The sequence below is a fragment of the Haliaeetus leucocephalus genome, unplaced genomic scaffold (genome assembly GCF_000737465.1).
Source record: "Haliaeetus leucocephalus isolate CR32 unplaced genomic scaffold, Haliaeetus_leucocephalus-4.0 Scaffold687, whole genome shotgun sequence".
Lineage (NCBI taxonomy): Eukaryota > Metazoa > Chordata > Aves > Accipitriformes > Accipitridae > Haliaeetus > Haliaeetus leucocephalus.
Window position 1 is genome coordinate 3,212,470 of NW_010973123.1, and position 23,442 is coordinate 3,235,911.

A 23,442-nucleotide genomic window follows, 5' to 3' on the forward strand; every position below is an offset into this window, starting at 1 on the left:
AATAGCATTGGCTCAAGCCAAAGTAATTATTCTCTTGCCAGGGCTCTTGAAGCAGGCCTGCAGCTCCTTCTCCCATCTCCTGGGGGTTCTTTCTAGAGTGCGATGTGCTGCCATACCTTACGTGTACTGGCCTGCAAGAGGCCTCTTGCCTAGGATAGAGTCACTTTTTCTTCTTTTTTTTTTTTTTTTTCCTCCTCTCTCCCCTGTGTAAGAAATAAACCCCAAGCCATCTAGCTCTGGAAAGTATTTTCTGGCCAGTTATTGAGTGCTGTGCAGGTCCTTGCAATGGAGGTGCCATGGTGTGCTCTCCTGCACTGCTGCATGCAGGCGACATGATCTCCAGGGTCTGTTTGCACTGTGGCTATTTTGAATATGTATTCCTGGCTGACATAAATGTCTTCAGCCTCCTTCCCTGCCACGAGTGAGATCTGTTATCTTACCAGTGGTGTTTTAATCCTGCAAAACAGCACTAAGTGCCATAGGGCTCATTTCTACAGGAAAAGGAGACAGAAGGTTGCTTTGAATTTATAGGAATATTTTTGTTTGTTCATGTTAATTTTATCTTTAAACTTTCAAGACTGTCCATTTTCCTACATGGATATACATGGGACATCTCATCCACACTATATGATGCAGGGATGACTTCAGTACCTTTCTGCCAGCCCAATTGCTGCTTTGTGGGTTTTCCAAGATGTGTCTGAGCAACACAGAGATCCTCTTCCAAGGGATGTCCCAACTTCCAAATGTAAGCCTGGTCGCTTCATGTCAGACCGAGGCCTCTCTGGCTCAGCATCCCACTTCTGCCATGGGCTGGTAGCCATGCTGAAGGACAGAAGGACAGAAATGGGATAGATTTCTCACAATTGGCAGTTTGACATCTTCCTAAGCAGAGCTTGACCTCTCCAGTTTGAAAACTGACACTAGGGCATGGGATGCTCTACCAGCCTCTCCGCCTGCAGTCTTCACTTGGTCTTTCTCTGTTCATCTCTTCATCCCTTGTATTTGCATGGTGTGATGGGCTGATGGATCTCCAACAGCCTCCTGTATCACAGAGGACAGTAAATTTGCAGCAGGGAAGGACTACTCTGCGTGCAGCACTTGTTAGTCTAATGAAGAAGTTCCAGAAGCTTACTCCTGATTATTTCTATAGAACTAGGAAATAGAGTAATTTTGTGTCGCTCAAAGCAATATCACAGAACCTGCAGATGTTTGGGGTGTCCTCTTTCTCCAGGGGTTCCCTGGAGAGCACAACTTCTAATGACCTTTGTCTGGAGCTGCCATTTCAACAGCTTGTTTCCACGTCCTTATTTCAGAGAGGCATTTAAGAGGGAATCTTGATTTCCAGCAATGCTCTGTGAGTCATGTGGTAACTGAAGAGAAGCTGTTGAAAGTAAGTCTCGTATGCCGGCCGAGGCGCTGTCACATTCTTTCAAATTTCTCAAACTGAGGCGTACGTTTGTCATTGACGTTAAAACCAAAATACAAAATTTGGTGTCAAAATTACACAGTTGCTTTGGTTCACAAGCTAACAAACAGAAAAGCGAAACAGCAATATTTTTTCTTTCATTTTTTTAATTGATTAAATAGGAGAAAGATTAAAAATGGCATTATCTGGGACATTGCTCCAAGGAAAAGTATGCTGCATGCTTGGTGTGAATTTTTGTATCTGAAGGTAGCACACTGTCATGGTACAGCTTTCCAAAGGGTGGATTGGAGCATCCGTTCACATGCCAGATCCTTTAGCTCTTCCTGACGCGTGTGTCTGATCCATGTTTTTCTGTACGACAGGATAGTTTATTTAGGATTTTACCTGTCAACTGTACTAGTTAACCCCTTCTTTGCTTTCTGTTGGGCACCTCTCACTGTCAGTGGTGGCAGTGTGAGCATGTGCAGCTCAGTAACCTTGGAGCTTGGTACTCAAGTAGGGCTTGAAACCATGTGGCTGGGTTCAGGCATGTGAACCTCCAGCGTGGATTTAGAGTGTGGAACTAACAAAAACTTCATTTCTCTTGGTCTAGGTTGTTTAGGGCTTTTCTTACTATTAGTAACAGTGGTATTTTTACTTTGCATGGCAGCAGGTTCCTTGTGAGCCACTTCCTACCCCTTTCCCCACATGTGGAGCTGCACTGGTGAGCCAGGAGTGACGGTCCAGCCGATGCAATCTGGCTCGTGCTGTTAGGAAATAACACCTACCCCAAACGTGTGTCAATAGTAGAAATAGGGTGTACTTCTACCAGGCATGAAAGACCTGTTTCCCACTTGTGAAAGCAGCATTATATTTTAGATTTTAACTGGAATTTGAAAATCAAATGAAAACTTGATTTTCTGGGTGTTAGACTGCTTTAAAGCTTCAGTCTGTATTTTAGTGGGATTTGTATATTCAGGTTTTAAAATGATGCATTTTTATTATTTCAGAGGTAATTCTGATTCTTCATTGCGGTAAGAAATAGTCCTTAGCTATTTAAAGGTATTTTCCCTTTAGAACCAATGATATTGTGGCTCAGTCTCCATGCTGTGGACTAGGTTATTTTAGCTCTCTGTTATTTACAGTTCTGAGTTAATAAACATTTTTAAAAAAAAAAAGTTGGTGGGATTTGGATTCGTTTTCTGAAATAGTGAAATAATTTGAAAGGAAAATATCTGCAACGTTAGGACATTTTAATGTTTGAGGGTTTTTTTCCCATATCTATTGCAGCTAGGGCTCAGCCATCTATATTCTATGGATAGCTGCTTCCTTATAAGGCTGTAACTCTGTTCTAAAAAAGAAAAATATTACAGCATTTGGAGATGCATTATGTGAAAGTGTATCATCTAGCTCTTCCCTATTACCGGTGCAGTGGCTTACAATGAACTAGATGCCGGTGCTGGTCTGCGGTCTTGTAAGGGTGAGATCGTCTGTGACCTCAATTCTTTCCTTCAGACAGAAATGTTCCAATTCAAACACATACAGAAAAATTTCTCCACTGTGTGGAGTCAGACAGAATAATGACCATGCTGATTCATGTAACTTAAGGGGAAAAAAAAAAATCTTGAGGAATAAGGTAAGCTTTTTTTCATGTTGTGGCCTGAAAAAAGTAAAGAAAAAAAATATTAAAGCTGCAAGGCTTCAAGAGCCATCTCTCTAGATGAAAATCTGTCTTTACCTTAGGAAGACTGTGTTAATTTTGGATCGATTATGAAGATATACTTTTTCAGCTTCAGAGTACAATGGCCTTTGTACACATATATTTTTCTTAATTTTGGGATAGATGGGGAAGAAGCAATCATAGGATATTTAACTCCTAATGACTAATTTTTCTTCATCTAACTCCCCGGCTGAATTCTTGATCTTTTGTTCCATACTGGAGTTGCCTGGGGAGTTACTAGGCTTCAGGATGGATATTGAAGTCCTGAGCTGCTTTGTGTTTAAATTCAGACAAAGAAATTTTCAACTACATCTAAAGGGAACAATGTTTATTTTCCAAAAGTGCGTTCAAAATAGTCTTCCTAAAATGTGGTACCTCTGCTTGAGTTGGATGCTCTACAGATGCTTAATTTTTGTGACTGTAGCCATGTACTGTGTGAGTTGCAACAGGAGTCGGAGGGAAAGACTTGTTGAGAGGTATCTCTTCGAGTGTGGAGTATTGAGTTTGGGGGAAAGAGAAAATCAAATGAGCACAAAAATAGTAAGATGTGGCCTTTGTCATCAGTGAGCATTTATTGTCTTTCAGAATGCGTTGCTTCTGGTGAGAGTAAACGGCAATAAAGAGCAATTGAGTGCTCCAAATTGGTCTGTTGAATAATTCAAAATAGTTAAAAATTACATAATTGGCTTAAAGATGCCTTATCAGCCCATCTAATGCCTCGGAGGTTCCCTGGGGCTTTATGCTGACTGATCGGGTGGGTTTTTCAATGTGGTCAATGCTGCTGCTTATCATCTGTTTGTCTGGTGGAGGTTGCTCATCTTTAATGCTACTGCCTGTGGCTTTTGGTTTTCTTACTGCCTTTCTGTTCCCAAATAATTGATTTGAACAAATGAGTCAAGAAAAATGTTAATTGCCCTTTGCACTAACTCCCAGGTTAGTTGAAAAAACAACTTGGTGTGTAGATCTGGTCAGCTATGGATCTACAGAACAATTTCAACCTGTTCTTTCAAGATATAGTTATATATCTCAAAGCTAAGAATAAGGTAACTCATGAATTGGTATTGGTGTGGGCTCCAGTACCATGATTTTATTTGTGTTAACGATTTGGAGGAATCATTAGGAAGTCATTGTATCCTCCTGAACACCTAAAGACTGGAAATAAAGCTAGAAAAGAAACTGCAATTGTCCTGACCAGTTCCTGAGTTGTTGCCCAAGGGAAATTAGTTACAATGAAAAACGCTTGATTCTTAATAAGGTCAAAAAGGATGGCAAGGAGATAGCTCACAAAATCAACAAGAGATAGAAATGCAGCAGAGCACTTGGGGAAAATCCAGAAATGGTTTTCTCTTGTAAAGACAGGCATTGCACCTTGTTAAAAGCAAACAGTCCTTTAAATGGTTTTGATAACCATTGCAGGAGGAATATTGCATTCATTTGAGGCATCTTAATTAAGGAGGCAGTGGGGAAATTTAGAGAAGCTGCAGTCAAGAATGGTAAAATTGGGGGGTGGAATAAAAGGGGGGGGGGGGAAGAAAGGCTAAGTTTAGCTAGGCAAACTGGTGTCTGCTGCCTTTATGGTCTGAAAGTTTCTGAAAGATCTAAGTACAAGAGAAAAAAGTGAAGTGGAGGTTGTACAGGCTGATGTATCCACGAATAACGGGGCAGAGTGAGCAAGGGGGGGTCAGCTGCCGTCAGGATGACTCTTCCCCAATAAATCCTGGTCAGAAACATCACGCCCAAGAGGAGAGGCAGAAATAATCTCACTCGGGACCAATAAATTCAGGCTGCCTGGAGATCAGGGACATAGATCTTAATGAACATTTCTTCCTGAGCAGGAGCAGGATGAGCTAATTGTCTTCGGTGCCCTCTGGTTTCCCTGGCTTGGATTCATGTTTGTTGGATTTAAGTGTCATTACAAGTAATCAGAGTTAGATGCAGATCAGAGGAAGAAATGGGCTGAGTCGCGCATTAGCTAAAGGAATGAAGTAATTAAATTTGCCGATTTAAAGCCACTTTCATCCCCTGTCTTTAAAAATTACTGACCCTGCAGATTTTTGATGTGGAACAGTTCATTTTAATTTTGCAAGTGATGTTCTCCTCTGAGACTTTGATAAACTGCTCTTGAAAATGTGTATTTAGAGAAGGGAAAGAAAGGAAACAGCCTTTGTGAGGGGTAAGTTAAGTATCTTGCTTTCTCTGGGCACCCTGTGTCTGTGCAAATCGGACACAGTGGTATATGTTTCCTTAAAAGAGGGGTGGGAACAAACCCCAAACCCCAGTTTTTAACAAGGAGTAACAAATTTTCCAATCTCAGAATATACGTCATTGTACCCTGGCAGAGAAAATGTGGGAAGAAAGATGAGATGTGTAAATTGCTATTTTTCTAGCATCTTGTAACTAGATTATTTTGTATATTCCTCCTTTGCCTCATAGAGGAAACAACTCTTTCCATGCAGTGCTAGATTTTGGGGCTAATAAGAAGAAATTGCATCCAGTCTTTCATGCAGTACTTGCAATTAAAGTGAATAAAATTGGATGTCTTGTTTAAACATTAAGAGGGTAGTTGGAAGGTGCTTAATATTGTTGCTCTTCAAGGAAATGGGGAATTAATCACTGGAAATGACGGATGGACACAGAGGAGGCTTTTTCTATAAATCCCTTTAATTAGATTGCCGCATTGGAGAGATTATGAAGTTGGTGTTGGGGACAGCTGCTCCCCCTGATTACAGCTCAGCTAATGCAGAATTAATGAGGGACGGTGAGCAAAGGTCTCCTCATCCCAGCAGGCAGGACAGAGAAGCTGGGTGGAGACACAGCTTCTGCTGCAGCGTTGCGTATGGAAGGGAAGGAAGATAACCCACCATGTGCTGCAGGCGATTGCCGTGGTTATAGGAGACACGGCTTATGCACGTGGTGTTTGGAATTTAAAGCCTGAATAATTGGCGTGAGGAAATTGGAAATCCAGAGATGATAACAGCAGGACTGTATGTGCTGTATATATCAAGGGGCTAGTGACAGGCTATTCCTGCCGTTGAGTTTAATGTTGTTATACATCTGTTTAAGGCACAAAGTGATTGGAAAAGTGATCTCATTAACATGTTTGCTGAATCTTTTTAGTGATAAAGTGCTACAGTTTATTATAGCAAAGGGAGAACACGATGTAAAAGTCTCCTGGCTTTAAATTGAAGCTGTAACTAATGTACAAAATCCAGTTCGGTTAATTCCATATTAATTTCTTTTTGTCTGAGTGCTTCCTCTTTGTGTCCCCTGCTCCTACCCCTGTCTGGGAGTTGCCTTAACATAGAAGGGCAGTTGCAGAAACTCATTACTTTTTAAGCATCCGCAAGAAATATTAAAAGTTGATTGCAACGGATGAGGTTAAAGGGGGTGAGCCTCACCAGTGATCTACATCCTGCTGCCAGATTTGGGTGGGGAAGAGCCATCTTCAGAACAAAACAAGGGGCTAAGTTTTAATTGATCACTTAAGATGACAACCTAAGCACTAGTTATAGCCTAGAGGATTCCCTAGAAATGCCAGCAAACACCAAAATTCCTGTAGGTGGTATGCGGAGCAAGATAAACTCTCATATATTAGCTTAATTTGGAAAACCAAATTGTGGCACTATGTTGTAGCTTTAAATGGTGATGGGTTACAGAGCCCAAAATGGAAACGTACTGAAATTCTTTGATGGGATGCAGGGGAAAGAGTGTGGTTTTGCTGTGATAAGTGGCTGTGAAGTGATGCTTTTGCAGAGTTCTGGCTAAATAAACCATGACAACATAGACTAAATGCAATGAAAAATAAGGTACCACGCTGTCTTGGGTGCATCTCAACTGGTGAGCTCCAGCGTTATCTCAATATTATAACTGGGCTGAGACAGAGTTGGTAATGATTTGTTTAAATTTGTACAGTGAGACAAGAGCTGAGTCTGGAAGAGAATTACCCAAAGTCTAGGTCTGCTCATCACCCACAGGCTGCTTCACAAAGCATGGAGAGTCCTCTGCAGCGCTGGAGGAATGTCCTCTGGCCAAATTGGTATTGTACTGTATGGAGCAGGCTGGAGGTCTTGCTACAGCGTCATTTTCTGTTGATTGTCATTAGACATATCAGATAGTGTCTTGATTTTGTGCTTTTTCCACCGGTAAATGGAATAAATTTTGTTCAAGAGACATCTCCTCCTCCCAACCTCCTTGCTGAGACCTTTGGTAAAAGGAGCACTATGAAGCTCGTAGGTAGAGGTTCCCAAGACTTGCATTTTCTTATTAAAATTGCAAGAATTATGGAAAATTGCTTTTGGTTAAAATCTTTCTGAACTTGTGCCTTTTTTTTTTTTTGTTGATCTTTAGTATCTTCATTAACTGGTCTTTGTTTTTTATTGTTTGTTTGTTTTGTTTTTTTCTTTTAATGTAGCTCCCCAGAGGAATTTTGAAATCGCCTTTAAGATGTTTGATTTGAATGGTGATGGCGAGGTGGACATGGAAGAGTTTGAGCAGGCAAGTTGAATGACAGGTTGACTTCTTAATGCTATGGCATCTTAGTCGTAAGTGCAGCACTCGTCTATGATGTTATTGTAATATATGTTTGTGGTTAGTGCTGGTTTATGTCTTTTCCTTCTATGCTCTGCCATGTTGCCTCAGTGCCTGCTTGCTTGTGTGTGTTTGTTTTTTTTTTAACTGGATATTTCAAGACATAATTTTTCATTCAACCCAGACAACTGTAAGTATAAACTCTGATTTCCTGTGACTTTGTCACTGAGGTATCTTTACAAGATGTCACCTCCAAAGTAGATAAGGAATTTTTTTCACTCTACTGATGTCATAGGATTTTGGTCCTGTTTTCTTCCACACCTTTCACTGCATTCCTTAATTTTGTTTGTCTTCAGAGAATAACCAGGGTGAGTCTGCTTAGAAGAATTTAGCCACTTATTTCAATGTAATGTAAAAACGTGTTTGACAGCGTATTTTCATTTAGTTTCTTTCCCCTCCTTCTTACAAGGTTTCATCAACAGGGAGTTTGATGCAGGCTTTTTAATGAGCTTCACCTACATGTCTAATACTGGTGAGGTCTTCCTGTAAGCTACAGTGTATGATTGTGTTAGAGTGAAAATAGATTGAAGAGTCAAGGTGTCAGTGGGAAAAGATCTGACCTCCCCAGGCAGAAGTGTATGGTTTTCTTGCCTATGTAGAAAACAGCCTTAAGGCTTTGGAAACTCATAAACATCCTGAAGTCACTGTATATTAGCTAAGCTCCATGTGTGTGCTACTCGTGAAAGGAAAAGTAAATGTGTTTGCAAAAAAGGGAACTGGCTGGTTGGATGAGTTGTCACCATCTCTGTTATCAAAGAACAAGGTAGAGGAGATACAACACTAATCTACCTAATATTCATGTGGCCCCTGGCACTTCTGTGACCCCATGTCCCTCAGGGCTGTACGTGTAATGGGCAAGTGGAAGCTGCTGCTTCTGGGCAAAGGAAACAAGACTCTCTGGTCAAACAAATAACCTGCCCTTTTGGGTTTTTTTTATGTTGGAGGATATCTGTATTTGGAGAAGGTGAAAAGCTGTGTACTGACATCTGAGAACAAAGCAGCCCTGAATAATCTAGTTACAAATTCTTACTCATCAGCTGATTGAATGACTAGTTAACTTCAGAAGAGTCTCTGAGAGGTCATGCTTGGGACACTTACTCTAAATGGGAAGAACTAGTGACAAAGCAGGTCTGTTAAATTAATCCCACACTCCCTCTTCTAATCTTTTGCTGTCATCCTTCTTAAGTTATTAGCTGTGGGTATGATGTTGTTGTTACGAGTTTGCTCCAGAGCTGTGTAATATATCTGGCTAATTGTACGTTTTTAGATGCAAACTTTGGACTATGAGGAGACTGGAGTATGTTTATCTCCAATAGGATATCCCTTCATGTGACAGCTTGTAATGTAAACCCAGGAGTTTGTTCATTTTCCTTCAAGTGGAAATTTGAATACACAGTTTTGTCCAGGTTATTGTGCTGTTTGGCACCGCTTCCCTACAAACTACTGATTTAGCTATGAAACATTCCGAGTTTCCTGTTTTCTCAAGTAAAAAATACTGTTCTTCCTTCTATTTGTATAGTGCATGAATATAGCACTCCACTGCAGCTATCTGATAATATTTAACAATTCAAAAGGTGTTTAACAGTAGTTACTAATGTTCTAGAGTGAAATCAGCTATGGAGATAAATGAATTTAAGAGAAGTGGAGAATGGTTAACCACCTACTAAAAATGCAGCGATGCCGAGGTACTAACGCAGGTGTCGTGTTTGGCTTTTTTATTAGCGATGTAAAGTAAGAAAGAATGTTTCATGAGGATGAATGTTTCAGAAGCACTATGAAGATGAAGGTACAAAATTGAATTAAATGATCTCAAATCATCCGGTAAGCAAAGGGAAGTTGTATGTACATTAAGTCATATAAAAATCCTTAGGAAAGGGAACGTATTTTTGTTAAGCTTGTTACATGCGTCACTGCCTCTATATAAAGGAATAAAATTCCTGGTTAGTATCAGAATATTTTGGTGAAGACTGATCTTCCAGAGCTTTTAAGTCAGAGGATGAAGGAGCTGTTTTGGAAAGTGAGAAGAAACTGGCAATATCTTTGCAGATATCACTGTAACTGATTTGCTGCATTTCCCAAACAGAACTAAAGCAAACACATAGCTTCAGTGGGAGGCGCGTATATAACATCATACACATATATAGTATAACACACAGAATAATTTATATGATAAATAATCTTTTTCACTCCTTATGGAAATGCCTCCATAAGAGCATGAAGGATGGCAGGGTTTGCAGATCTGTCCTTTAAACACCTTACCTGGCAGGGACAGCTGGAGCTGGCCCTTCCAGGGGATTATGCCACTACAGGTTGCATCAGTTTAAAAGAGCAACATCGTTTTGGGGAGAACGGGAAGAAAAAGAAGGGCAAGAAAAGGCTCCTCGCAGAAGCATTGTACCGTCCCTGCTCGCTGTGAGCACGTGGGAAAGAATTTCATACTCCTTTTTCAGATGTCATCCTTGGAGATAGCTAACAGCAGGTCTCTCTTCTCATTAATGTCTGAAAAACCTTAAGAGTATTCATCAAGAAAGAAAATTACTTGCAGTAATTTAGCTAATATGCAAGTAAGTTGGAGGCTTTAACTACCTATAAGAAAATACTGAATTTCTTTAGGCTGCACTGAAGAGCCTCAGATTTCTTTTTCTAGTTGATGCATATGGTTAGTGAATAGTGCTGAACAGTTTGGTGCTTGCATCAGTATCATCTTCAACTTTTCATCCTTCAGCATGTAAATTGTTAGTTTACTCTTCTATTTTTAATTAAAAAGTTGGATGAAAAGTAGTAAACTCGTAGACAGTGTTAGTTTTTGATTTCTCTTCAAACTATTAACTATTTTCATTGATTCCGCCCCCCCCCCCGTCTGGTGCAAAAGATAAAACGGATCACAAACACTTAGGCTTTAATAGGAACAAAGACAGTGAAGCATCTCTGTGCTTCAAGGATGCTTGTACGATCGATGAGCCATGGGGGAGGACAGCGCTGGTTGGGCTGGCGGACAACTTCTTGCAGTGGTTGCCTGCCTTTCTGGTTATTAGAAGGATTACTCAAAATAGGGACCAGCCGAATAAATTTTGGCTCCAGTACCCACAGATGGATTTTCAAACTGTCCGACACTTGTTATAGATGGGGAGAGAAAAAGAGGGGCGTAGGATGCTGTATAAATCACACCCGGGAAAAGATGCTCTATCAAACAGTCTGCAGTGTGGTAAATACTCGCTTCTGCAGAAACAGGGGCAATTTTCCAAGCTGGTCATAAACTGCATTGCTTCAGACAGTTTATAAATATTTGTCTTCAAAATGTGTATGCAGAGCTCGCAGTTAAAGTGGAGCACAAAGCAAAATAAGGAATTGCTATTTACAGTGCAAAAATCCTTCCTTGCATTACAGTGCATACTTAAAAAAAAAAAAAAAAGCAGCCCTAAACCCTTTTTTCTGTATTTTTTTCTTCTGACTTGACTTGATCTTCTTTGTAGTGGAAGAATAGCCAATAGTCAGTGGTTTGGAGGCAGTGTTTCAAGTGAGGTGAGCCTGGGGGCAATATGTGGCATTCTCCAGAGCTTCCCCTTTGGGGTTGTTCCAGCCCTTGTTCTCTTGTTAGGAAAAAATTGAACACCCCATATACCACGATAGCGAGGTTCTGGCATCCTTTTGACAGCTGGAGCTCTTGGCAGCTGTTTTCCTTCCTCCCTTCCAACTTTTGTCAGCAAGAGGAAGAGGCTGAAGGCAAAGCAGCAGTGTTTGCTGGAGCTTTGGGAAGCCTGTGCTTTTGAAGCTGAGGCCTGGGCCGCCCATCGGGTGGCTTCCCCCCCCCCCCCCCCCCCGCCTTTCTCACACTCATTATCCTTAATATGAATCCTCTGCCTTGTTGGAAGAGATTGGCTATTATGCAAAGAGTAACACTGGCTTCTCACATCACTGCAGTAGTCATCCAGACGGGCGAGTGCTGGGAAGGGGTAGTGGGATATCTGGGGATGGAGAGAGAAGGGGAGTGTGCATTTGGTTTGGCTGCCCCCTTAAATTAGCCACAGGACCCTTAAAATAACAAACTGTTGGATTTTTCAGGCTGTTGCATCCTTCAAGTTCAACCTTTTGCCATATCGTAGAGGGTAGGGAAGTTGTCCTGCATGTACTTGCCCTGTCCCTTTGAGAAGGTACAGGGTGCTGCTGAGAGCTCAGGGAAGGATGATGCTGTTTGCCTGCGTGGTTTGTTAAAAACACTGCTGTTTATAATATGTGCTTTCACACTTGGCTGTCTTCGTGCAAATACCCTGGTCTGCTGGTAACTCGGACGCTTCTGCATTACTTGTTATTCTGCTGGTGCTGCCGCTGGGGTTGTATTTGGGCTGATGCAGCTTGTGGGACTTTTGGAGAGCCCTTTGCTCTGGGTGGGTCAGCCCCTGCCTGCAGCTCAGCTTGCCGTACAGCACCAGTCGGAGGAGCTTCCAGCCATGGAAGAGAGCAGCAGGCAGCAAGGAGAGGGTGCCCTTGGGTGGAAAAACCCGGGGTTTGTGCACAAGGGGAAAGGAGATGCGATGGGAGCTAACTGGGGTTGGTGTGAGCTAACATGGATGTGCAGTAAAGTAGGAGTGCAAGCTCCAAAACATGTGCAGGCTTTTTTTTTCTTCCCCTCGGTTGCCTCAGCTTTCTCTCCTCCTGCAACTTTGCTGGGAACGAGCTGCTCTCTGCTGACCACGAGGAGGATCAGCGTTAGAATGCTTATCTGCAAACAGGGTGATTTTTTTCTTAAAATTCATTTCAAGCATTTCATACTCTCTTTAAAGAGGACTGAAAAAAACAAAGCCTAAGTTCAGCCAAATTTTTGAATTGTCATATCTTTTAAGAATTATTTCAGACAAAAAAAATAACAGAGGATGACATGGCTGAGCTTGGAGTACCTCGTACTGATACTTGACTAGTCTAAGTCCCAGGGGTGTTTTTGATGCTAACATCCTCCCTCTTACTTTTAGGTCCAGAGCATCATTCGTTCCCAAACCAGCATGGGCATGCGCCACAGAGATCGGTCTACAACAGGGAACACCCTGAAAACTGGCTTCAACTCTGCACTGACAACATACTTCTTTGGGGCAGATCTGAAGGGAAAGCTGACCATCTCCCACTTCCTCGACTTCCAGCGCAAACTGCAGCACGATATTCTGAAGCTTGAGGTTTGGGTTATTTTTACATATGGGGAGGGCAGCGCAGCACAGACTGTGCTGCATGATGTGGTTTCTGGAGGAAGAGCAAGAGTGTGGGAAGGATTCAGAGGGAATTACTACAGCTGTGGCTCATAGCACTCACGGATCAAACATGTTGTTAAATTTCTGATGAGCATTTCAGTGCCTGTGGCACTCCCCAGGAACATATCCAGCCTTTGTCAGTAGCTGCTCTTGTGGAGTTGCAGCAGCAGCCAGCATGTCCCAGGTGTGTGTCCCTCCACCTGGTGCTTGCCTTGCTGTTGCTTTGGCACTGCCAATGGAGGTGATGGAGATGCTTTAGATAAAACCAAAAAACAATAGAGTTTGTGAGTGGTCTGTTGCTACCTTACTAAGGAAGGTTTGTCTCGGTCCTGATGAGTGAGGTGCGCCCTGAAGGACCAGGGTTTATAACATTCCCAAAACTCTTCCATCTGTGCTTCTGTCCTCTCCTTGTTTGCTTCACTACTCTGAATATTTCTGCTATGTAAGTGTTCAAGCCTTGTTTGAATCCTGCTACATAGGTGCTCTCTGTTATGTGACCTCCATTATTTACTCCTGGATTGATGTGCTTTATAAGAAAAGTTGTCCACCTCTTCTGAGTTTATTACCTTTCAATTGAATTGGAGGGGTCCTTTTTTCTTTGCTATTACCATGAGTTAACAGCAGCTCCCAATCTCCTGCTCCTAGTCACATAGCTTGAATTTAAGCATCAAGCTTCAAAATTTGGTTCTTCTAAATAAAGTGAGTACGGGACTCCTTGGTCTGTGTTTTGTCTCCCAAATGGAATTGACTCAGTTAGAAATAGTGCCCTTCTCTGCAGCAGGCTCAAAGGTTTGACCTGGCTTGAGCAAAAACAGGCTTTTATTTGTATCAGAAATGAGGATTTGTGTACAAGAAGATCCCATCACAACCATAACCTGTTAAGACAACAGTATTCAGAGCTTACTGCTGCCTCAGTCTGATCTATAAATGTCCATGTGCTCAGGTTGTGTGATCCAGCTAATGAACAGCATTTTATTAAGTTCCTCTTAAGTCAGTCGTTGCAAACTTAACCTGAATTTATTCCCTTTTTTATTTGGAGTTTTATGAATCTAAGTAAGAAACTGACCCAAGGACTAATTTTTTTTTATGAAGGTAATTGTCCAGTTCACTGACTTTATTTAACTGGTCATTAAAGCGGTGGTGTGGCTCTGCATTTGCAGGGGGAATAGGCTGGTTGAAGGTAATGTTGTTTGTGAACTGGAAAGTGTCGATTCCTCAGTGCCTCTACAAATTGAAATGAATGAAATACTTTTTAAGGTTAAGAAACATAAGCTGAAACTCGAACGCAAAGGGAAGAGAAATAGAGATTATTCTATCCTCGTTTGCTGTCCTGCTCCAGTTTCCCCCGCCACGATCGCTCCAGGGACGGGCAACAAGGAGGCGCTGAAGTATTTCTGACCCTGTGCTGGAGTCCTGTGCTCCCTCCACAGGTCCCCACTTACCTCATTAAGAAGCAATGGGTTTTTTTCAGTTTCATGGTACTTGTTCTTCTTTTTCTCCTGCAACAGTTTAATATTAATTTAGTTTTTAGTGTTTTCAGTCAATTGTGGGTATTCTTGGTGAATGTTAGTTGCCCTTCTAACAAGTTAGTTAACTGGGGACAGTGCAAGATATTTATGTCTTGGTAAGCTAATGAGTATCATAAACGCATCGTTACTGAATTCCTGACAGCACCCTTGAGCACAGTACTGTGCTGTGCTTAGCATTACTGATACTCATTTTAACTGAAAAATTGACCTATGCAACAGTAACAGTTCTGTTCTGCCAAACTTATTTTTTTTCCGGAGTTCATGATACTTAAGTACCTGATTTTTCTGTTCATAGTTCTCATCAATTTAGGCAATACAGGCCTATTTCTGTTCTCAGTGTTACGTAACGTGGCATGTCTTTTCTTCTGCTTTTATCTCTTTTGACATGATCTCCCACCTTCTACCCTTGCTTCACATTTGATGTGTTTGTTCACGGTTAAGCAGCTTTTCACACAAGCGTCTAGTGGGTTTGCATTGCTCCTTTTCCAGGGAGTGCTCTAATGAACTCTGCCACTTAAACGTGGTAATTCAGAGAAGAGACATTCCTCAAGTATTTAGCTTGACCTGTTCAAATCAGAAGAACGTGAGAAGTGGCATTAGGAAATGCTGTATTACAGAGCATCAGGTAACTCATGTAGCTGATTTTTAATGGCTTCCCTTGTTTTATGCGTCTGTTTGGGTAAGGAGCCTGTGAGCACAGTGGTCCTTTGTCACAGGTCGTGCTTCACTGCCCATGCAGATCATCTCTGGACCCTTCTCTTGGTGTGGCTGATGTTACCGGTGGACAAGAAGGAGCAGAAAAGAGCTGGTGGCAGATCTGCCAGGGGCTCAACTGAACTCTTGTACCCTCATATGCTCATCCTTTGCTGGCGTAGCAAAATTAGTACATGGCCTGAAGTTGGGATGTTAATTTGAAAACTAGTTTTTGTTCACATTCGTTGTCAAAACCCCAGAAGAGGCTTTGGGGAAATGCACTGTGAGCAGGTCTGAATAATATCTCCTGGGGCTGGTGCAGCCCCCAAGTGACACAGTGCCTCTGTTCTCAAAGTGGGATGCTTGCTTTCTCTCTTCTGAAAGAAATCTACTTTAAGTAAGACCTTTTTTAAAGCTCTTTTCCCTTCAGCTCAGGATCCAGGCATATCTGCAGTTAATACGCTTGAGAGCCAGTTTCTGACTGTGAAGGTGGAACAATAGTTTCTGACCGTTTGAATCCACTTTCCTCTTACTGATTTTGGTTCATTTTTTTTTCTTACCAAAATATTCATGCATATTCCTTGTTAAGATCAAGCAGAAACTTTCTCAGAGGAATTAAATCAGACAAAGCCCTGAACATGTCAATTTTCCTTATGGCTGAAGTGCTGACAGCATGCTTAAGTAACCATGGCCTGGTGTTTTCTTCTTGCATTCTGCTTATTTTTTTGATGAAAGTACATTTTCCATCATTTTATGGAAACTCGGCAATCAGCTCAGTTGCGGGAAAGGAAGGATGAGAAAAGTAACCACAGCCAGAGGGAGAGGAGACGCTTTTAATGGCTTATTACAACTTTTTGTGGTTTGGCTACTTTGAGGAAGCCATGGCCTTCTTGTTGCATTGCAGGGTGGCCCGGCTTAGCTAAGGCTGAGCCACAGGAACCAACCTACTGAATGGGGCAGGCTCCTGGCAAAGTCCTTGCTGTTTTCTTACCGCATTCACGCTGCCTTGCATTAGCGTCTATGGAAAGACTTGCTTTCTTCTTGTCGCTTAGTGTGACAAACGGTGACAAGTTTGTCTGGACAGGCTCTGCAGCTATAATGTGTCCTGTTAGAGGACAGGCGGTATTGGGGTCGAATGGTGTTGGGTTTTTTTGAGTGAAAGTACTCTGTGAGTTAGGAAGGTGGATAGGGCTTGACATAATTGTTTAAGCTATTTCTGCTTGTTAATGTCTGTCCTAGGTACTCCTGTGTCCTTGGTGGACCACAAGGAGTCCCAGCCAGCCTGTGGGTCTCTTCCAGCCTAAGTTTTTCTATGATTCTGTAAGTGCATGTAGAAAAGATGTGTTAGCCCTTTGTTCTCCACATCTGTGTCACCCCTGAAAGGCAACACAAAACCTGCTAATAGGAGTGATTTAATCTCCGTATTTAGTCGTCTTTTATCTCCCAAGGTCTTGTTCTGCCAGCAGTGGGATATGTGCCTATGGTATAAAACCTTAGTAAAGAATTTTTTTTTATTTTCAATTTGCCTGCAGTGAGATTTCTATAGCACATTGTTTCCCTGACAGTTATTCATGGAGGGCATTTGTTCTCAGCTGAATTGGCGAAGCAGGTACTAATCCAGCCCTGTGCTTTGTAGGTGTGGGGCTGTCTTCCTGGCAGGAGATGCCATGGTTGGAGAGGCAAAGTTATGCTCCATGGCTTTGAACAACCCCATGCCTCAGTGTGGTATGATCTGAGGTCTGTGCTTTGAGGTGGTGCATTGCAGGTTCCCATGGAGGAGCTTGCCAGATAGGTTGAAGAGTCAGATCCTTGTGCAGATGTGTATCCTTATGCTTAAACATTGGGATCTTTGAAGTTTCTTGTTTACTGAAGGATCAAGGATGCCCCAATAGCAGCAGCTCCCAAGCAAAAGATCTTTTGAGCACTGGAGCAAAGAGCTCATTGCTGCCATCCAGAAAATCACTTATTTTATGTGTCTGTTCTGTGACAGGTGATGTGAGAGTAACTTCTTTACCCTGGAAACTCCTGTTTTCATGACCAATGCCAATACGATTGCTGTTTAGTTTGTTTTTTATGAAGAAGGGATGATGGGTGCTCTTCCATCTGCACATATCTCATTAGAAAGTCTTAGATCTTTTTGGGTCTCAACCCTGTCTTAATGAATATTGTGGTTTCAGAAGGTATTTCTGTTGCTTCGCAATCTGGTTTTAGGGTAAAAGCTTGAGTCCGTAAGTGCCTTTCTGTTCTGAGTCACAGTGATGGGGTAGTTAGTACCTGAGTAATCCTGTGCCAAGTTTTAAAAACTACTGTGTTGTTTCCAGCTTACTCAAGATTTTTTGGGTTCTGCCTTGTTTTTATATGGGCTTGCAGACTGATACAGATTTTCAGTGATTTGTTAACACAGGCAACAAAGTTTGTAGCAATGAGTCATGTGTCTTTGTATCTGCTGCAGTGATTTAGGTGAAAGAAAAAAGTAACTTCAGTTGTTTTCACTGGCCTGAAAAATGAAATCTGGCAGTGTCAGACTGGATAAGCTTTGTAAGAAAGGGCCCCAAACTCGGACTTTTTGGAGGTCAATTTGCTATTCAACTTAGACAAGGCATTTTTATTTTAAGTCACCCTTATGGCAGTCTCTGTCATGGTTTGCTGTGTTGTGTCACAAAGTTGTCCTTCACCTGCTGATCTGCTCACTATCAACTTCACTGCTGTCCTGGCCACTGTGGGAATAATGGTGGGGGTTGTGATGTTTTCCCTTTTTTCATATTAATTTCTCCTTCTCTGTGTCCTGTAATGGATTTTGTATACTTACATAGTTTTGTCAGTTCTATATCTGGTTCTGTATCTGTATCCTCTATATCTCCTTCTTTAGTCCCCTGCTTGCTTTCTTTTCCTTCACATGGTCCTTACATATGAAAAGCCAAACCAGCACTTATGAAGTTGTCTTTCTTATCTGCCATTAATTGCCCCATTACAAAAATTGCTTGGTTTTTTTGTTAGTGATTTCCTAACCTGGTTGCAGCACTTAGCTGCGGTATCTGTCACTGTGGCATCTCTGATGTGCAAACATATTGAGGAATGGTTTGAGTCACCTGGGATGCGCCAGTAAGTCTGCAGTATGAGGTATTAAAAGATATGTTTTGAAACCATTCATTATGCTATGGGGAAGGAGGGAAGGATGGGCCGATCATTAAATACAGAAAGCCTCAAGTGCACCTCATGGGTCCTCTGTTTATCCCAGAGGATGAGTGATGCAATGAGAAGGTGAGGTGGGGATGCAGCACTGGGAGGACCCGGGCTCGGTGGTGTGTACTGCACAGCTTGAGAGCTCCTGCCCAGCAAGCCCAATGCTGTAGCTGGGTTGTGAGCAGTGGGAGGGAGTCACTGCAAGCCCTGGGGTTGTGAAGGGCAAACAATGGCTGCTGTGAGAGGAAATAGGTAAAGCACAGAAGTAGAGATGGGAGAGGAATATTAATAAGCTGAAAATATGATTAAAAAGCAGCCACTTTTTAGGCAACCAAAGGAAAACCCAGAGCAGCTTCACTTTTATGTTTGTATTCTGGTGTGTTGCCTAGGAGCTGCTTCTCTGCTAAGACAACAGACCAAATGTGCGCTTACGGACTGCCTGTGCAGCTGCAGGATGAATACTATGAAGCCAAGAGACATGGGAGACAGCAGTGGAGGATCAGATCTGTTTACAGAGGGGACACCTCCTGCGGTGATCCTCTGCTACCCAGTTGTCCTTTTGTGCTGTTACATACCAAGTTCAGTCTGAACCTCTTTCTCTTGGTCAATCCCAGCTAGCAGTGGCAGATTGGGTGTGAAGGGGTCAGCGGATGGGACATCTTGGAGAACGTACCTGTCTCCATCAGAGTCTGAGCGCCCCACACTCTGGGGCTGTGTCAGTTTTGTCATCCCCTAATTCTAGATTCAAGGTATGTTGACAGCCAGTAACCTTTAAACAACAATTCTGGAAGGAAAGAGGACTTCGTCCTTGAGGCTTTTTCCACCCAGAAGTGCTCGCTAGAGTCAGGGATGGATAAAGCCATGATGAGTTTAGTGAAAGTAGAGAGGAGTTACCAGGTTTCTTCCCACAGATCTATATACTCCCTCTTCTGTGTTTAATGTGTTAGAAGTTTTAGGGTATAGAAATAAGACTGATAACCATGACTTTGTGATGGATGACCATGAAGGTGTTGTGGATGACAATTTTGTGACATCTCCAGTTAAAAATGGGATCAAGTGACCACCGTGATTAGGTTCATATCAGGGAACTCTGTAGCTAAGGAGTCACAGCCCAGCGTATACATGTGTAAGCTGGGAATTTCTAGGCCGGCAGTTGAAATCATCTGGACGTCTCCTCATGTCTTTGATGGCATTCAAAGGTTCTGGCAGCCTGCTTTTGTCTTGGCGTGTGAATGGAAAGGGTCACGTGAAGCTTCCAGGTTGACTGTACTGTCTTGGTTAGGGTTTGGGGAAAAGCTGACATTCAGGTTTTGTCCAATGTTGGCCAAAGATTTGGTAAGAATTCTGAGTGGGGTGTTATTATGGAAAAAAAAAATCTGGAAAAATACGAATAAGTTACAAGGCCATGCCACATACAGCCTAAAGGAAAGACAGAAGGGAGATATAACTGTCTCAGTAAACGTGAGGAGTCACTATAAAGAAGACCGAGGCAAGTAATTTTCATCAATCAATAATGGCAGAGCAGGTAATGAAAGGCTTAAATGTGCACCAGGGAAAATTTAGTTTAAATACAAGACAGGTTGAATTTCAGTCCCTTTTTTCATTAAGAAGGGAGAGTGCCAGTGGGTGGGTGGCTCACTGTCACGGGTGAGGTAGCAAAAACTGTGCTTCATGCCTCTAGGAAGATGCCATAAACACTATTCCTAACTAATTCCTCCCCAGTACAGGCTGCGAAAACAAGTGGGGAAATAGTCCATGCCAGAGAAATCAAACCCTTCCAGTGCCTCACTCTGAAAGGTGGAGGAAGAGTCAAGTATCAGCCGTGGGGCTGTTATGGGGAGCTCAGGATCATAAGAGCACATCAAGCATCTGCATGTCAGCTGTGAAATGCTTGGTGGGACATCCTGGGGGTGCTAACCAGTGCGCTTCAAGAAGTGATGGGTGCACCGGCCCTTGGACTCTGCTTCAGTCAACTCCGTACTCAGCCTAGTGAGCATGGGAAGACCATGTCTGGCTGTGTGGTCATCTTCAACATACCTGTTGGATCAAAATCAAATAAAAGCACTCAGGCTGCCACTTCTTAAATTGTGTCTTAGCTGTAACTTGGGTCCGCTCCATCAGCAGTGACAAGTGAACAGTTGCAATGCTACAGCTGGTGCTGACACGCTGAGGTTAAGGGCAGTAACACCAAGCAGGCACCCAGTGTCAAGCTGAGAATGTTCTGTGGTCAGCAGACCGAAATAGTTGGTGGTCCAGAAACGTGCTAGTGAAGCTGGGCATGGGTGTGACAATACGTGTGCATTGAGGTGCTGCAGCTACTGGTGAGCATTGCTGGGACATTGCTCAAATGCGCAGGAGCAGGTTTGTCACCTTCTCGTTTGGGATGGGTGCTTCATGGACTGATTAAAGCAACCATTGCAATGCCTGGTGAGAAAGCACCCGTTATGGTATATGCTGCTGCTTTGCTTTTATTTGAACTGGGAGACTTAAATGTGGTTAATGCAGCGGCTCTGCAGGGGAAGCCGTTTGAGGATTTTATTGGAATTTCTATTTATTGCATCGTTAGTAGCAGTAGAGGGTTTTGCTCTGTAACAACAGGCTCCTTTGGTTTATGAAGTGTGTGTAAATCCACTCCCAAGCTCCCGCAGTGCAGCACGCTGAGCCTTTTGTAGGACCCCTGCACATAAAATCCCAAGAGTGGTATTTTGATTAATTACATTGCCACGAGAGTGTGTGTAGAGGTTTGTATGGCCAAGTCCGTACAATAGAAGGGATCAGCTAGTTTAGCATAGATGCTTTTGTTCATGTGTGCACAATTCAGTTAACCAAGAGCCAGGTAGTCCCAAAAGTTGTTGGGCAAGAGGCCGGGACGTCTGCGTGAACATGTTGGGACTTCAGCCGTACAGCTGCGGTGGCTGGGTGATGTACCTGGGCGCATAAACCCCGTACAGAGGAAGGCTTCAGACCAACACTAGCTCATGCCCAGCAAGCTCAGCACATATGTGCAGGATTTTGTGCTCGTGCTGGGTTTTGTGCTGTTAGTGAGATGGGAAAGGCAGGAACTGTCTTGGAAGCTTCTGCGTCTTTGTTTTGTTACTGCGGAGCTGTTGCTGAGGCATTTGCAATGTCCGGTTAGCTGACAAAAATCAAAGCAGATGTTTAGGGCTGTGTGTTTTCTGTCTTCCCGTGGACCCTCAAATACTGTGACTACAGGAACATGGGCAGTGTGTTTTATTAATCACAGAAAAAAAACCAAAATGTTTATCACACAATAGGCTTGCTGTGCTTCCTTGGGTGAGAATGTCTGCCAGCTTCTTAAGCATGACCCAAAATAAATAGAAATAGAGTCCTGCATGATAACGGCCTGCTAAAATCACTGCTTGGGAAGTTTCTGATGAGCAATTCTTGTAGCAGGTATCTGACCTCTGCCTTGTGCTTCTGCTATATGAACAAACGCTTTAGTCCTCTTGCTCTTTTGCTCCTTTCAAGCTCTGAAGACAGAGCTGTTCTGCACCTTCACACGTTGCTGTCTGTGCTTCAGCTCCTGACTTTGCCTCTGTTGGTGCATTAAGGACATGGGAGCAGGACACAGGCACTCCCTTTTCCCTGTTAGGCTGAATCAAACTGCTGCAAACTTATTTTTCTTGGCAAATTGAGTGCCAAGGTCAAGCAGGAACAGCATAAATTCTAACAGGCAGTAAGAGAGCTATATTTCTTAATAAAATTGTGTATATCAGTTCCATGGAGATTTTTATTTGTGTTTTTCAGAGTAACAGTTTGGCTCTGGTACTTGCGGCTCCACCATCCCGTGGGTATCCCTGCCAGTGGGCTGGGAACTCGTACTGCTTCTGAACTTTGCTCTTTTCTCATTCAGTGAGCATGTAGGATGGAAAAGCTCCTCTGTTCCTTGCACGAAGGTACCAGGAGCATTGTCAAGGGCAGGAATGGCAGGAATGCAGGCAGGTCTGGAGAGAAGCAGTGGAAGGTGGCTGCTCATCTCTTCCGCCTCTCCATCCCAGCAGTGCTTCCCTGTAATTGTCAGACATGTCCTTTCCCCTTTCAGTATTACTGATTCCTCTCCTTTACATTTCCTTCCTTTCGTTCCTCCAATGCATGAAATTACAAAATGCAGATCTTCTCAGAGCTGGCAAGAAGTTATTTTGATTCATGAGGATGAATTTCAGGTGTGGCTGTCTTTACATAACCTTTTTTAATTGCTCGTTAAAGCATAACAAGTTGCTGGTGATTGGAATTAATTTTTTCCCCTTGGAGGCAGCAGTGGCATGCCAAGGTCAATGAAACCTCAAAAGCATCCATCAAACACCTGGTCTGCTGGGATTGCACTGCCACTGACAGATGTACATTTTTAACCTGGCTGCTACATATTCACTTAAGCTGCTCTCAGAGAGCAGAGGGAAAGCGTTTGGAAGATTGGATTTTTCTTGTGTGAAAATAGCTGCCTTTTCTTTCATATGGGTTTTTAAGATAAAAAAGAGCAGCAGGCTGCCGCTGGTAGCATTGGGAGCGTTTTTCCTGACCTGATCCAGCTGTACAACCCACACTTGAGTCTAGGGAATCAGGTAAGGGAAGGAGTTAATGGGCAATTAAATAATTCGGATGCTCTGGCTAGTTTTTATGAGGCTCAGAAGTGGTTTCCGAACCTGAGGACTTTGCAGTGCTGTCTGCCCATCCCTGGTGGAGCAGGAACCGCCATCAGCAGTAGGCAGCGTGCCAGCTCGGCGCAGCCAGTGTTGCAGCATGCCGGGGCAGGAGCTGCTGCAGCGCTGCAGGCAAGGAGCCTCTCAGCCCGCTCTGGGCATCGGAGGTGGGTCATGGTGGTCGTGGTTTGCTTCTGTGTACGGGTTATCCAACTCTGGACCGACTTCCTTGGGCAGCCTGGGTTTGCACTGCCCAGCATTGCAGAGTGGTGTCCAAGCTGGGTTTGGCATTTCATCCTCCGCATCCTTCCCATTTGCATTTCTCCCACTGTTGGTAGCTCTTAACTTTAGAGCTGTTTCTTTGGCTGGTTTTTACCAAATAATGTAATTGGTCTTTGATCCCATCCAGTGACAATTTGCAGGCTGCCAG

General features: G+C 43.0%; 1 protein-coding gene across 4 annotated transcripts in view; it reads left to right on the plus strand.

Annotated features, from left to right (window-relative positions):
* The window catches only part of MICU1 (mitochondrial calcium uptake 1), a 97,147-nt gene that overhangs the window by 49,099 nt on the left and 24,606 nt on the right, over positions 1-23,442 (plus strand). For all 4 annotated transcript variants that reach the window (XM_010579911.1, XM_010579912.1, XM_010579913.1 and 1 more), the window contains 2 exons: positions 7,537-7,619; positions 12,680-12,877. In XM_010579911.1, coding sequence (XP_010578213.1) covers positions 7,537-7,619; positions 12,680-12,877 — 281 coding nt within the window. The remainder of the gene's footprint in view (positions 1-7,536; positions 7,620-12,679; positions 12,878-23,442) is intronic.